At 37.5% G+C, this 15,849-nt stretch overlaps 2 protein-coding genes across 2 annotated transcripts in view; one reads left to right on the forward strand and one right to left on the reverse strand.

Annotated features, from left to right (window-relative positions):
* Nucleotides 1-273, reverse strand: part of LOC139139755 (lysosomal cholesterol signaling protein-like) — a 37,880-nt gene extending 37,607 nt beyond the window's left edge. Inside the window, exon 1 of the mRNA XM_070708651.1 lies at nt 37-273. The gene's annotated coding sequence lies outside the window, so the exon portion shown is untranslated. The remainder of the gene's footprint in view (nt 1-36) is intronic.
* A 253-nt stretch (nt 274-526) lies between these two features.
* Nucleotides 527-13,335, forward strand: LOC139139757 (leucine-rich repeat-containing protein 46-like). Its single transcript, XM_070708655.1, has 7 exons — nt 527-715; nt 4,631-4,736; nt 5,225-5,333; nt 5,561-5,717; nt 6,388-6,457; nt 7,042-7,250; nt 11,291-13,335. Exons 1-7 carry the CDS (start codon nt 682-684, stop codon nt 11,497-11,499), a joined length of 894 nt encoding a protein of 297 aa, XP_070564756.1. The 5' UTR covers nt 527-681; the 3' UTR covers nt 11,500-13,335.
* The last annotated feature ends 2,514 nt before the right edge of the window (nt 13,336-15,849 follow it).

Genomic DNA, 15,849 nt, shown 5'->3' on the forward strand with positions numbered 1-15,849 from the left:
ACAACAATATGAACACAGTATCGCCACTGAACCTACCTTGCTGTGCTGTGCAATTCCGATGGCGTTGACTACTTTAACGCCGCATTTTCCAACAAAAGTAAATGTTTCACATAACTAATGTACATGGCAACGTTGCGTGGGAAAGTTGTCTCCTTCGTATTCGTACGCCCATAGGTCGCAAGACTGAAACGCTTGTGATCATCAACAGTAAGTCCCCCGGCGCGACCACGGACTGAGAGCAGAAGAAGATCAGACGATTTGCACGCGAAACGTGACGTCATCGCAGCATGACTAACTGACCTCAGGGGTCGAAGGTAAAGGTTCAGGAATCTTTTTCACAAATCGGATTCAAAATCAGACAGAAGTTTTCATGGCAGGCGACCTTCCTTACAATCGCCTCCAAACTAGAATGACTTATTTCCACCCTAATCTGCTAATACTGACTCTCTCAGCATGCGCGCTCAGTATATCGTTTGTACTGAAATCTCGCAAAGGCAGCGGGTCCCGTCCATGGGACTCGTGAATCGCGTGATCTTCACTTCAGTGAATAATGTAAACATACTACATACTACTGCCGTGCACACACGAGCTTCACTTATCAGTTAATTAACGTTGCAGTTGTGCTGTAATGGCTTCATAACTCATGATCGGTTAGTAAAGTCGACTGGTGTACAATTTGTTATGGAATATGACCAGTACAACGAAAGAGCTGATGGTGAGTACCACAACAAGTTCGCGTGTTCACGTTCAGTCAGTGGGGAAAGTCGGCAGAACGGATAGCGCCCGTACTCGTCGTGGTATGGCAGTGCACAGGCGTTATGTGGACCGGGTAGTTTGTAAAAGTGTAGTTTATGCTGTGAGTTTATGCTACGTTCGGACGTATTGATATGTAGCCTTACCACATATGGTAAGGCTACGTATCAGAACGTCGTAGCGTAGCATAAACTACACTTTTACAAACTACCTGGTTCACATAACGCCTGTGTGGCAGTGACTGACAGTGTGCCGCTCACAACCTTCGCGGTGAAAGTATAAACGTAAAGATAATTACACGTACAGAGACGGACCTGAGCGCGTGCGATACATGTGTAGGTACAGTGTTCAAAGAGAACGTGAGATGTATGCAAGTCGAAGATCATTCAATATCAAACCAAAGTCACTGAGGCAAAGCAGCGACGACAGGGTCTTTAAAATAGTTGCCATAGAGATAGCGCTGCATGGCTTGGCTCGGGCTCCATATATTCGTTACCGGTATACCCGGCTACGCCTCCAGTAGGGTGACCGGACGATTTTTAAAACTGGAATTTTTTGCCCTAACCTTGATGACACCAGTTGAAAATGTTGGTACAAAGTCCAAATCTGAAAAAATAATTTGGCTAATTGGCATGATCACAATTTGGCAGCCTCTGGAAAATCTAAGTTCTGAAATTCTTTCCCTGAGAATATTGTAATGAGGAATAATGAGACAGTGTGACCAAAAATCGGATCAAATATTGTTAAAATGGCTCAAAGATGACTAACTTTACAATAATGAGTCAGGTAAAAGGTGCATTGATAGTATCTCAATCATTTCTGTGAGAATATTGTATAGGTTGATAAGTCCATGAAAGAAAATGGAAGATTGTCCTCATGCTGACCTTTGTGTTTCTAGTATCATGGCTACAAGCCATTGTTTCTGGGCAGAGACAGGTGCGCACGGGTGAAAAAGCACATTGTTCAAGTATGGCACTAGTCTATTGCGAACCTTACTTCCTGCTTTAGGAAAACCGTAGATGCTAATTTGCGCTGCATAGCTGAGCCTTTTCAGAGCACAAAACAAGTAGAAAAATATGTAAGGTACAGTATTTGCCCGCATGGCCATTCCTTCCCTTCTTGGAAAATGATGCCAAAAGTCATAGCCGTTTCAAAGTAAAAATTTCGTCAGCAGTTTCTCGGAAGAAAAAAGACCTTTTTAGGAAATTTTTGCACTCATCTTGACTTCCTAGTCTTCACAACATTCACTGTCAGGGCTCGAAATTAACTTTTTCCCTGGTAGTCCCATTGGGCTACCATTTTCTGAAGTTGGTAGCCCAGTGAGAAGGTCTGGTAGCCCATGCAAGAATGAAGAGTTTTCTTTAAAGGATATTTTTATTTATATCTTACAATGAAAGATTTATTTTTCATGATTCTATTGAATTTTCTAGTCATTTGACATCAATATCTGCAGATCATAGCCTTTATAGCATGTGAAGTGGACAACGGTGACGCCTCAAAGTTTGACGACCTACTCACACATACGCAGAGCTTATATACAAATTTTGATGTTTGCCATGACAACAACTTTTCACTCAGCACGTGTAAACGTAAAAATAGATTGGCTATGAATTTCAGGACGACAACTTGGCACAGTTATGTTAATCTTACTTTCATGGCAGTTTGGCTATATTTCTCCACCATAGTACACTATCATGGGATGATCTCGTACACTTCGGAAAGTATAATTTGTTGATGGTCCGACAGTTTTCTTTTTCCTTTGCAGTATTATGATTAAATAACTATGAAAATGAATTTTCATTAGCTATCATTTCCCGAGTCTGTCATCCAAGTACATCAGTTCAGATAATGATATTTTATTGAAAGTTTATCGCAACAAATTCGACTGCACTATCGCCTTTCAATTTGCATAACAAAGTCATAGTCTGGTCTTTCTGTGTACAGCTGGGTTGACTGTATGATCGTCGGTCATCTCACATCGATCAATATCATGCCGCCCACTAAGGGAGCGTTCAGTTTTTACGGCCTGGGGGGGGGGGGCCGGCAAAATCTTGTCGCCGGTGTTCAAAAAAATATAGACCCCCCCTGCATTTTTTGTGAAAAAAAGATGACCCCCCCTTTGTCAGACGAAAAAAATTGATGACCCCCCCCCCCCCCCCCCCCCCCCCCCCCCCCCCCCCCCCCCCCCCCCCCCCCCCCCCCCCCCCCCCCCCCCCCCCCCCCCCCCCCCGAAAAATAACCAAAACCCATATGTCAAATTTACCCGCATGGTTTGGATTTGAACTCCGGTACGCGGCGCTCTTTATTCGATGCCAGTGCACAAACTTCTCAGCCACATCCATTGAAACGTCTGTTAATTAGGACGACTGTAAGGCAATTTTTAACTTCATTTCCATAGACAACTCATGTCCATGGACATTGTATAAAGTAAACTTTACTGGAGTGGTTCGCCAAAGGCAGCCCTCCGGTTAAGAGGGTCATGGGCCATTATGTATTAAAAGTCAACTTTATTCTAGTGGGCCACCAAAGTTGGCACGCCGGTAAAGAGGGTCGATCATGGCTATTGCATAAAGTAGACTTTACTGGACAGGGCCGCTGAAGGTGCGCGGCCATTACCATTATTCAGTGCGTGATCCCAGGGGTCCCTCAAAAATGTTTCTAATACAAGCCGCGGCTTCAATTGGGAATTTTACGGTAAGATTGCCGTGGGGTATTACATAAAGTCAATTTATTGTAGTGGGCCGCCGCAGGCGGCCCGCCGGTAAAGAGGGTCAATCATGGCCATTGCATGAAGTAAATCTAATTGGAGTGGGCCGCCAAAGGCGTCTGCCCGTTAAGGGGTCATGGGTAATACATAATGTACCGGTATATTTATTGTAGTGGGCCGCCGAAGGCGGCCCGCCGGTAAAGAGGGTCGATCATGGCCATGGCATAAAGTGAACTTAATTGTTGGTATTATGTTTTTGAAAATGTGGTGACCCCCCCTTTCCTACCAGTGAAAAAAGCGATGACTCCCCTTTGCGGATTCCAAAATTATGATGACCCCCCCCTGGATTTTGCCGGGCCCCCCCGGCCGTAAAAACTGAACGGTACCTAAGTAATTTCATGTTCTAGGCTTTGGTAGTCCGTGCGGGCTACCATTTCATGGACTTTGGTAGCCCCAGGCAAAAGTTGGTAGTCTGTGGACGCGGGACTACCGCTAATTTCGAGCCCTGACTGTGTAATGCAACTGTTTCAATTCACGCGATCGTTCATAGCGACCGTTCGAGTGTGAGTAGACGACTTCCCAAGATGGTGTCCCCTCTGACGTTTGTTGACAAAATGTGTTCATAAACTTCAAGATTTTCACATCATTACCTTGTTCACAGACATAAATGTGCACAACTGCTGCATACTTTAGGTGAATTTGTACAATTTATCACTACCTGGGTCCCCCTTTAAGCCTTCGATTTCGAGCATTCACTCTCAGGAAACTCGTGTCAGCCCCATTGTAGGGAATAGGAGGGCCTCTCGTCCTGTCACCCTACCTCCAGGCGTAACGGGTAACATACAGCCCTTCAATGCAGCACTACCAAACTGAGAACTTGATTCAGCCATGGAAGTAAAAAAATATGTTTTAACAGAAATTGCATCAAATTTATTTATTTATTTAGTCGTGTACACATAGGTGACATTGGCATAAAATGAATTGCAAAACAAAAGAATTTCAAGATTGTAAAACTTTGCAAGAAAGAGATGAAAAAAGTCATTTCAAAATTACATGTTATAAGCTTTCATCAACTTTGCAGTAATTTGCACAAAGGAATCATCGGAACAAGACACGACTATTTAAAGAAGAACATCTTGTTATAATTATTGTTCTGTGTTCCTCTTTCAGGCTCAGCTGAGACCTTGAAAATGAAGAAGTCAACTCGGATTTCAGCAGCATTGATAGCGAGGAGAAACTTGCCTCCTGGTGTTGTAGATGGAACTCAAGATGCATTGTAAGTACTTTGAGCAGTCAACGTAGGATGTATGTCTCATTTCACAAATCTAACTTTTTACATGCAAGCTCAATCTCTTGCTTCTGTGTTGTCCAAGTTTCTAGTGGTTGAGTTTGAAACCTGGCAATGCACTTTGTTTGACTCTATGTGGGTTTTCTGTGGATGGTACAGATCTGTCTAATTCTTACTTATACTTTTTACTTATAATGTTCACAGCATGATTTACAGAATATGTGTTTTTTACAGAGTTTCATTGTTTTAACCTTAGACCCTGAGAAATTTTAAGTGATAAAATTACCTTTGCAAGACCAAATCATTTAATTGGGCATTTCCTAGCTTAGATACTTGATTGATTTCATCTCAGTTATGACTATTGCTTGAGAAAACATACCATTAAGGATCAGTCTGCATAGATGTAAAAGATTAAAATTCCCACTATGTTTTTATTGATTCAGTTTCTGTTGTCAATGTTGTATTGTCTTTAACAGAATTGAAAGTTTGATGAAGATAACCCATGTCAGACTGGATAGAGAGGGCATATCAGAGATTGATAACTTAGAAATGCTTGGACCAGTTACAAATCTGTATTTACAGTGTGTAAGTACTACATGTATTTTACCATTGTGTATGATGAAATTTTACTGAATTTATCTACATTTATTTATCTTCTGTTTATTTGTCATTGTTTTATGCAAACATGTTTGAGATGTCAATACTTATCAGCATGGAACTGAATTTCTTTGGAGTGAAGACATGTATGAAAGTTCATAATAATGTATGGATTTTAATAAACACATAATATAGGCTGTTGTTTTATATCCCAGAATAACATTAGAAGAATCGAGAATATGGAAAGTCTTCATCACCTAAGGTTTCTAACCTTAGCTGGAAATCAAATCAGAAGGGTCGAAAACTTGACAAATGTGGCAGAACTCAAATTCTTAGATCTTTCAGAAAACAAGATAGACGACTTTGACCCTGGTAAGTTTTAAACCTGTTAATTATGATTTCTTGACACAGTACATAGTTTTTTTGTACTTTATACATCTCAGTATTGCCTGGACAGTGCCTACCCAGTGTTGATTGCTACAACTATTGTGAAGTGCTATGGCAGTCTTAGCTGGTTGTAAGATAGATTGACCCATAGTCATCTATTGGAGCAGAGGATTTTAAGAGTAGCTTCCCCTTGTGTTGAGCTATGGTTTCATTTTTTTCTTTTGTGTGCATGATTACATAATTAATTTAAGAAAAATATTGCTAAGACTAGTGAAGATTATGGACACAGATTTAAGTTTGCATATGCCATGCCACTGGTGACCTTGAAGGTCACTGGGGTTAAAGGGTAGCATACATTTGAACAAAAGCTCCCCCCCCTGACCCTTTTAGTTTGTGTACACTACAATTATGACTAATGCCGCAAAATAAAGTGACAATGTCTGATTAATACTTTTCATCTTTTATACTTAGTGTCATACTTAGTGTTCAGCATATCACACTAATAAAGTAAATACAATCGATATTGTCAGGGTTTTTTTTAATCTGCTTATTTGTCACGCTTTCTTTCATTGCAGTTTGTCACCTGATTGAAGATCAGGCTCGTTATCTCCTGTATAATGATGATGATTATTATTATTACTATTATTATTTCCAGGAGAATTACCCCAACAACTAATCATTCTGAACATGAAAGAAAACCCATGTACCCAATTACCTGGATACAGGTGAGAAACAGCAAGTTACTGTGTGTCTTTAGAAGTCATAAATTAAATCCTACAATTTGCAACAGTACGTGAGTGTCATAGTCTTCAATGTTGCCTTTTGTTATGAGGCTCAAAGTTCCAGCCTCTTTTAACAATAATGCTTTACGTATTACAATAAACGTGTTTTGATTACATACACTTAATACCATAGCTAAATTGTGCTTTGCGTTAAACTTTTCCTCACATTTACTGATTTAGGTATAAAAATCAATACTTGTACCTATACTGTCAGTTGAACATGTCATACCACAGTACTAAAACATTACCTCCCATGTATATGAAATTACTGTACAATATACCAAAACACTGGTTGATTACCATATGATAAATCATATGATATCTTAGGCATGAATAAACACAATAAATGTAGACATCTCAATGTTTCTAATATTCTATCACACTTTGTGTTCATGTGATTAAATCAACTTTCTCAAAAGCTCATCTTGACAATTACCCGTACCTATATAAGGAAAATGTTTTTTTTTGGTTTACTGAATTTGCTACCACTGTTTTTATCTGTAAATTATCTCTTTCACTGGTCACAGAAGGAGAATTATTCAAAGTTTACTGAAACTACAGCAGCTTGATGGAGTAAATGTTACCAAGCATGAAAGAAGGGATGCAGGTTGTCTGGTATCAGACAGTGAGGGGGAGGAGGACGATAGTGAGGAGGAGACAGTTTTAGATGATGGAGATTGGGAAGCTGGTCTTGATAAGGAAAGGACAAAACACAGAGATGACGATACCATAGAAGGTAAGATATGAGTGTTAGTTCCAACGGATGTAGTCTGCGGGGACTAGTGGGTTTGGTCATGTCCGTTCATGTATGTGTGCATGCGCGTCTGTCATCAAGCATTTCTCAGACATGTGTGTACTGATTTCTTTCAAAATTGGTACAAGAACATTGACCTATATATAGGCTATATCATACATATGCATGTCGATTTGTTTCATGATACAATCCAAAATGGCGGCATGGCGGCCATAGGCGCACGACGAATTTTGAAATCAATTATCTGAATTTTTAATGTTGAAACATGCATTTTATTAACAAATGTGCAAACGGAAATCGTGCGGCCAGATTTTGAGGCATACAGTGAACAGTGCCCATCACTACACTACAGTGCAGTGCACGGCTGTGGCCGTTTAGCTCTGCTGTTACTTATACACTCGGCGAATTTTAAAACCACTTGTCTGTAATTGAATGGTGAAACATGCATTTTATAAATAACTGTGCAAACAGAAATCATGCGGACAGCTTTTGAGATATGCTGAGAGCAGCGCCCAGAACACGGCTGTGGCCGCTCGGCTGTCTTGTACACATTACTCTATAGGTACGAAAGTATTAGGAAAATAATGTAAATAAAATCCGTAAAATAAAACGTTGTTGGCAACCCTTGGGATTCAAACTTCTCTGTGTTGTCGCATGCGTGGTACTTAATCGATCAACTGGGTTCTTGAAACACAAAAACTGCACCGGGCCATGTAATTGCTGATAAGTCGCTAAATTTTACCTCCAGACAACTCCCGTGACACCGCCATTTTGAAGGCTATTCCTCAGTACGAATAACAAAGACGTATTGGTTTAAAAGGAAAGTATGTGCATGCGTCAACTTCAAGCTGCACACTTTGGAAATGGCGCTGGCACGGGACTTGTCTGTAAAAAAACATTGCGCTAATTATCAGCCATAGATAGGGCCGATGTTGAATTTACAAGTTAGGAAGCCGATCGATCGATTTTTGTAAGTATTCACTTGATTAAGTTGAAGTTTGAATCTCAAGGATGGCCAATAACCGTTAATTTTGTCTAATTTAAAAATTATTTTCCAAATACTTTCGTACCTTTAGAGTAATGACTAATGTGTACAAGACAGCCGAGCGGCCACAGCTGTGTTCTGGGCGCTGCTCACTGTAAGTCTCAAAAGCTGCCTGCATGATTTCTGTTCTCACAGTTATCAATAAAATGCATGTTTCAACATTAAAATTGTAGACAAGTGATTTTGAAATTCGCTTTTTGTATAAAGTTAGTAACGTTAACAGTAGAGCTGAGCGGCCACAGCCGTGCACGGGGCACTGTTCACTGTATGTCTCAATAGCTGCCCGCACGATTTCTGTTTGCACAGAGTTTAATAAAATGCGTGTTTCAACATTAAAATTACAGACAAGTGATTTTAAAAGACGTCGTGCGCCTGTAGTCTGGAGCCATAACTCAGACATGTCTTCACCGATTTTATGAAAGTTGATACAAGGACATTGACCTGCATATAAGATCGACGTCTCATGAACACTTTGTGTATGACTTGCCTATACTGTTTGAGAAATTTGTGGGTATTGGTAAGTTTTGGTTATATAGCATGAAAATTATAGAAGATATTGCATGTTACAATATGTCATTTCAAAGATTAGTGAATTATCTTTCTAATGATACCTAACAAGCCAGGTTATATTCAAAAACAAGCTCAGCAGATAACTTATAAGAAGACAAATTTAACAAAAATGCATGCAAATCTGCAACACTGTGATTTTGCGGTACCCTTCAAAATATGACTGTTACAGCTGTAGATTCCCAATATTTTTTCTGTTTAAAGTCTATTTCATATTTCTGACATGTCCCTGTACCAAATAAAACAGATTTAATAGCAAAAACGGCCAGATTTTTTGTGTCAAGCTAAAAAAATTGTAGAATTTGGTTTTAGCTTTGACTGCAATTTTCAATGTAAACTTTGGGGTATGGGGTACGTTTTGGTTATATATCATGAAAACTATAGAAGATATTGCATGTTACAATATGTCATTCTAAAGATTAGTAAATTATCTTTCTAATGATACATAACAAGCCAGGTTATATTCAAAAACAAGCTCAGCAGATAACTTATAAGAAGACAGTTTTAACAAAACTGCATGCAAATCTGCAACACTGTTATTTTGCGGTACCCTTCAAAATATGACTGTTACAGCTGTAGATTCCAAATATTTTTTCTGTTAAAAGTCTATTTCATATTTCTGACATGTCCCTGTATCAAATAAAACAGATTTCAGACAAAGCATTGCATTTTTTATTATGTCTAGCTAAAAAATTGGTAGAATTTGAGATTTACTGTAATTTTCAATGTTAAATTTTGGGGTATGGGGTAAGTTTTGGTCATATTTCACAAAAACTGTAGAAGATATTGCATAGTACAATATGTCATCTTAAAGAAGAATAAATTACCTTTCTAATGATACCAAACAAGTGAGGTTATGTTAAAAAATGAGCTCAGCACATGACTTACAAGAAGACAGATTTGACGAAAATGCATTTGGCTTGGAAAATCGTGATTTTGCGGTACCCTTCAAAACATGACCATAACAGCTATTCCATCCCTATATTTTTTCTGTTGAAATTCCATTTCATATTCTAAGGATCCCAAGGCTTCTGAAAAATACAGGTTTGTTATCCTGTGGGTGGTGCACGTGGAACCCCTCTAGCCCACAGCCCATTGGCCATCAAAAGGCACATATTTTTCACCCAGAGTCACTTCACATTAGCTTGCTACTGTCTCAATATTTGATGTGTTGATGCATTACAGGCTGGAAATGTGAAATTGTTCAAACAAACGTTTGTATCAAAAACATTCAAATGAGGTTAAAAAGGCCATCTCTGTTAAAACGCTACAACTCAAACCTCAAGCAAGATTGCATTGATATTTGGTACATAGGTACCTTGCACAAACTCTATGCAACTTTGTTGTCCCACAAATGCATGGCTACTTTTTCTTTTGCTCTGCTGTCCGTGACACCAAGCTTATATAGGTGCAATGTTATCTTTGTATATTAACAGCAAGTTACCAGATGCTGCTTTTCCTGGGGTTTTAATTTTAAAAATAACTTTCATACATGATTATATGTGGCAGGTTGAACCACCCAATTCCACTGAGGTATTTAGTTTTGTATGGCTGTCACTGCCATTACCATTGCATAATTTGCCATCAATACTGTCTTCAGTTATGTCTTGTTCAATTCAATAGTTGAACCATTACTGTACTACTACAAACTCATTCGCGGCTATTAAGCCCCATCTGTATCGCAATTAGTGAACAGAACTCTGTCCTCTTTGAGAACTTGTAGTCAAAGTACTCATAAACAAGTGGGGACTGTTTCTCCAACAATGACTTGTTTGTTAAGTTCCAATAATCCTGCATTAGCTGATACATTAGTTCCATTATGGGGACTGCTTGCTGTTGTTTTCTTGCTTATTTCATATGTAAGGCAGAGGGTAGGCTGTAACAGAGATGACTCAGTACAATTTTTGTTGTCAATGGATCAACTTACTGTGAAAGTTGTCATATGTGAATGTCATTTACTTTGGGGGGGATGTTTGCTGAGTTGTAAGTGTCATGATTAAAAAGCTAACATAACCCTATTACATACATGTAAATATAATAATTTCAATGGCATTTGTCCAACTACTGTGTATTTACCATAGTATTAGCAGAGTGCAAAAGATAACCTGTAGTCTCTTCATACATAAAACAACCCTAACTTTTTCACAACATCAAAGATGTGATGTATAATAATTTTGGAAATTTTCATATGCTTAACTTATTCAAGCAGCAATGGTCCTTTTGAGAAAATATGCTATTTCCATGAATATTTTCTTTTCATGCTATGTTTTAGATACATCTTTTTGTTGTCAAAATTTATTTCACATATGTCATCTGTGTTACCAGACCAAGCCGCTATGTTCAAGTTTAAGTTTGTGAAGTGTTGTGGTAAGAGTGGATCATTCATGCATTTGTTCCTTCTATATTTCAGATGTCTTCAGAGTATCAACTAAACTAATTCAAGAATCGAGAGCACGTCTCCAGAGATACCAAGCTGATCATCAAATTAGAGAAGATGAATTGCAAGAGATACGAAGCCAGTCACTAATCAACAATGATATATTTAGTCCTCGACAGACAAATGCAAATTTATCCAGAGTCAGTTTTGATTCTGACAATGGCACACCAGCACCAAGATAGTGTCTATGTACTTTTGTGCGTGTGAAAGTTCTAGTGTGTGTGATTTTAATAGTTGAAAATATTGCCTTTCCAGTACATTTGATGTGTACATTTGCAAAAATGTCAATGCATTTGATATTTTTGTGAAGGTATTTGTTATATATTAAATACTATTTCCCATGATAGCCAGGGCAAGATCAAGGAATTGCGCTCATGATTGTAACATTGCTGGTAGCTGAGCCAAATGGTAATTGTATCATCAATATTACTGTGATAAGCACCATTCCATGGGTAGATAATATATTGTGATTTTTGCCCTTGCTATCTGTGTTAGTGATGTTTTTAAGCGAAATAAACACCTGTATATCAGAACCATTGCATAGAATGAAACCACAGCAGAGTCAATAGTTGTTGCTGTGAATCATTCCATTTCTTAACCGCCATTAAACTTCTACTGATGGTTGAATAATTTTGAAACATGGAGACAGTGTTGATTGTCACTAGTCTTGTATATTTAATGTACAATGGCACTGAAATGTAATTGAATTCAGCAGGATTTGTGTCTGCGTAATGTTTTGAAGCCCTGAATGTACAGTAAATACACAACCAACACATTGATTGTTTATACTTAGAAATGATGTGCAGCAAACTCAACTACATCAGAGGTGTATATTATTGCATGTGACACAGGGCTGGATCTCCCAACCATGCTGTATGACTTTTTTTCCTGTATCATGTGAGTCAGTCTCATCTGATGACAGTAACTGTATGATAATAACTTTTTGTATTATTGCAAGAACTGTTATAATGATATTGTCCACTATACATTTAAACTCTTGTACCTGCTACTACAATCTTCTACAAATTTTAGATGTGAATAGCTGCAATCACAGTCATAGTTTTACTCAATGCCAATATAATATATAACAGCACAATGAAGAACAAAAAAATCTTACGAAAAATTTTCTAACATTCCGTCCATTTTGTGTTATAGTGTACAGTTTAGGTAGAGTACTTTTCAAAGGATGTAAATTTGACACCTTCCAGTACATTGTCTTTAAGACATTTATAGATTCAAGCATCATAGGCAAATGATGAACCAGTAAGTCAGTAAAGGGTTTTATTGGCATCCAAATAGAGCAACAGTGACAAGCAGTGCCCTGTTCCACATTAATTATGCATGATATCACCTGTGGTATTTTCTTTGATAAAGCGCCCTCTTTTGACATCTTTTGTATAAGTTAAAAAGAGGAACATCTATGTCCATTTGCATTTTCATTGCATTCACTGGTCTTTTATACTTCTGCAGAAATGTCGGAACTATAGATCTAAATTGATCATGAGCACTTCCTGAAATTCCAAAACGCAATAGTTATCAAGCTGTTAACTGGGCCATGGCAGTCTTACTGATAACATTACACAAATTGTTTTTATCAACCTATTTGGCCATAGCACTGGTATATTGGTTCTTGTTTTACCTTTTCACCACCATGGTTTGGCCCAAATTCATTGTTATTGATTGTGATTATAGATCAGTTTACAGGGAATCAGGGGATGTAATTACTATTTTACATGAAAGTGCAGTTTGATTATTAAATTTACAAAAATGATTAAAATTAGCAGCAGGAACATTGTCTCACTTATAGCAGTTTTTGTTTTGACCCAGATAGCATGGATTATTGATTGTAAATGACCAAAGTTTTGGAATGGGGTCAGCCTATGTGCTTGAAACCAGACTTTTATTATATGCACCATTGTGGATATCTGTTACAACAGGCAATTAAAATAAATATTTTTACCCCTGGAATAGGCTGTGGTTACAACAAGCAATTAAAATAAATATTTTTGCCCCTGGAATAGGCTGTGCCTTTTGCTGTGTTCATGTAATCCTACTTATACCCTCTGATTCACTGATAGTTTTTCCTTCTATAATCAATCAATAACATCATATCAATTGCTGCATTTTTCCACACTTTTTGATTTAAAAACTATATAAGTGCAGTGATGGAAGGAGTTGCACAGTTAATAGTGATTGAAAATACATTGAGTAAAGTTTGAACTATTTTATTAGCTTGCCTCTCTTTTCCCAATACACTGATATATGTCATACAGTTGCAAAGATGGTGCTTAATGTACCAAAAATGAAATTCTGGGATAAAAATGTATAATTACAGTATAAATGACTGTCTCTTGCTTGCACATCATCCATATAAAATGCTTACTTGTGGACATGACAACAAAAAATGTCAGTTATATACAACTGGTCAAAGTCTAGTTTGCGACTTGTCAAACAGCCACTAATATGACTGACATTAAAGAGAACATAGGATCAAAAATATATCTAGATCCCTAGATATGTACCTAGATATCACCAATTCCTCTGGAGGTTGGTTTATCTGTACAACGTCAGATATTATATCTGATTATATGAACATATTGCAGAAAATAAAAATTCACATTTTATCAAATCAAATTCACAAAATAGGATTGATGAATGATAGCCATTGCTAAAAATATATATCTTTGTTGGCACAGACAAACACGTGGTTATACATTCAAGGTACATCATTCCACAGCAAAATGAATATGTTTAATCCTTCCATCATGGTGATTGTGGTTTGTCTAAATTTCAATGTCATTAATGGAGAGTTGGGAGACTTGTTTAAAGGGGATTTGAGGTGAACCAGTTCAATATGTGCTATACTATGTAAAGGTGTGGAGGACATGAGATGACAATTACTATCTCAATTGGTTGACAAAAGTACAAACTCCTGCATTGCTGATTTTTTTATTCATTTTCAAGTTCTGAGAAATAATGATTGCTGCAAGACCAAGTCATTGCAGTGATACGGATAGGATATGATCAGCGAAGAGTTTCTGTAAAGCCATTATGGACTGGACATAAATTACAGGGGGGGGGGGGGGGCGGTGTTTTTCGAAAAAAACGCTGCGTAAAAAATAGTGACCCTTCAAAAGTTCATGCACAAAAATTAGTGACCCTCCCCCTTATCCGTGCATGAAAATAAGTGACCCTCCCCTGTTACTCAATAACCCCCCCCCCAAAAAAAAACCCGCAATGTGTTAAAGACCCCCTTCTGACTTGCTATACTTTTTAAGTCGCCCTCCCGAAAGGAAGGCAAAATGTGGTCGATATAACGCGTTGTCCAAAAAATATCAAATCATATGTGTGTGATAATTCATGTAAATGTACTTTGCTTGAAGTGGCAGGTAAAAAGTGCATGCCTGTACAAAAAATGTAATTTTTAGATTTTATCGATAATGTTGATTCACTATACATGTAGTCGACTATAAGAAAACTACGAACGTGTATTTTCCAGTATAAAACTAGCTATATCTGTTCATATACAGATGTTTAATAACTGATATAGATATACTTGATTAGCATGGGTTGTTTACAAGTGCACATGTGAACAAGATATTTGATTTTGGCATTTCTGTCAAAATGTTGATCCACTATACATGGGAGTCTATGACAAAACTATACATGGGAGTCTATGACAAAACTGTCAAAAATTTTCAGAATTAAAAATTTGCACTATTTGTGCATATATGGACCCTGAATAATTGACATAATTGTGCTTGATTAGAAGAGGGTGGTAAAATGTGCATCTGTGCACAATAACTTTGTTTTTGGAATTTCGCATAAAATGTTGATCCACTATACATGGGAGTCTATGACAAAACTGTAGAAAAAAATTTTCAGAATTAAAAATATGCACTATTTGTGTATATATGACCCTGAATAATTGACATAATTGTGCTTGATTAGAAGAGGGTGGTAACACGTGCATCTGTGTACAATAACTTTGTTTTTGGAATTTCGCATGAAATGTGGATCCATTATACATTATAGTCTATGAAGAAACTATGAATAATTTTTTTTAAATACAAAACTTGGCAAATCTGTGTATTTATGTGTGCTTGATTATTGATATTTATGTTCTTGATTAGACTAGAGTGATTACAAGTCCATGTGTGTGCAAGAAATTTGATTTTGGAATTTCACCGAAATGTTGATTCACTATACATGGCAGTCTATGATGAAACTATGAATAATTTTTTTCCAATACAAAACTTGGTAAACCTGTGCATTTATGTACACCTAATTATTAGTATTAATATTCATGATTAGACTAGAGTGGTTTCAAGTCAATGGTTGTGCAAGAAATTTGATTTTGGAATTTCACCAAAATGTTGATTCATTATACATTGTAGGCTATGAGGAAACTACAAATAACTCATAGGTTATCTGATCCTAAATTGTTATTCAAAAGTTGTTCGACCTGAAGCTTCCAGTTTTATTGATGACACTATGCACTATTCTGAACAGTTTGTATTCTGTCAATGTCC

The sequence above is a fragment of the Ptychodera flava genome, chromosome 9, assembly GCF_041260155.1.
Source record: "Ptychodera flava strain L36383 chromosome 9, AS_Pfla_20210202, whole genome shotgun sequence".
Classification (NCBI taxonomy): Eukaryota; Metazoa; Hemichordata; class Enteropneusta; family Ptychoderidae; genus Ptychodera; species Ptychodera flava.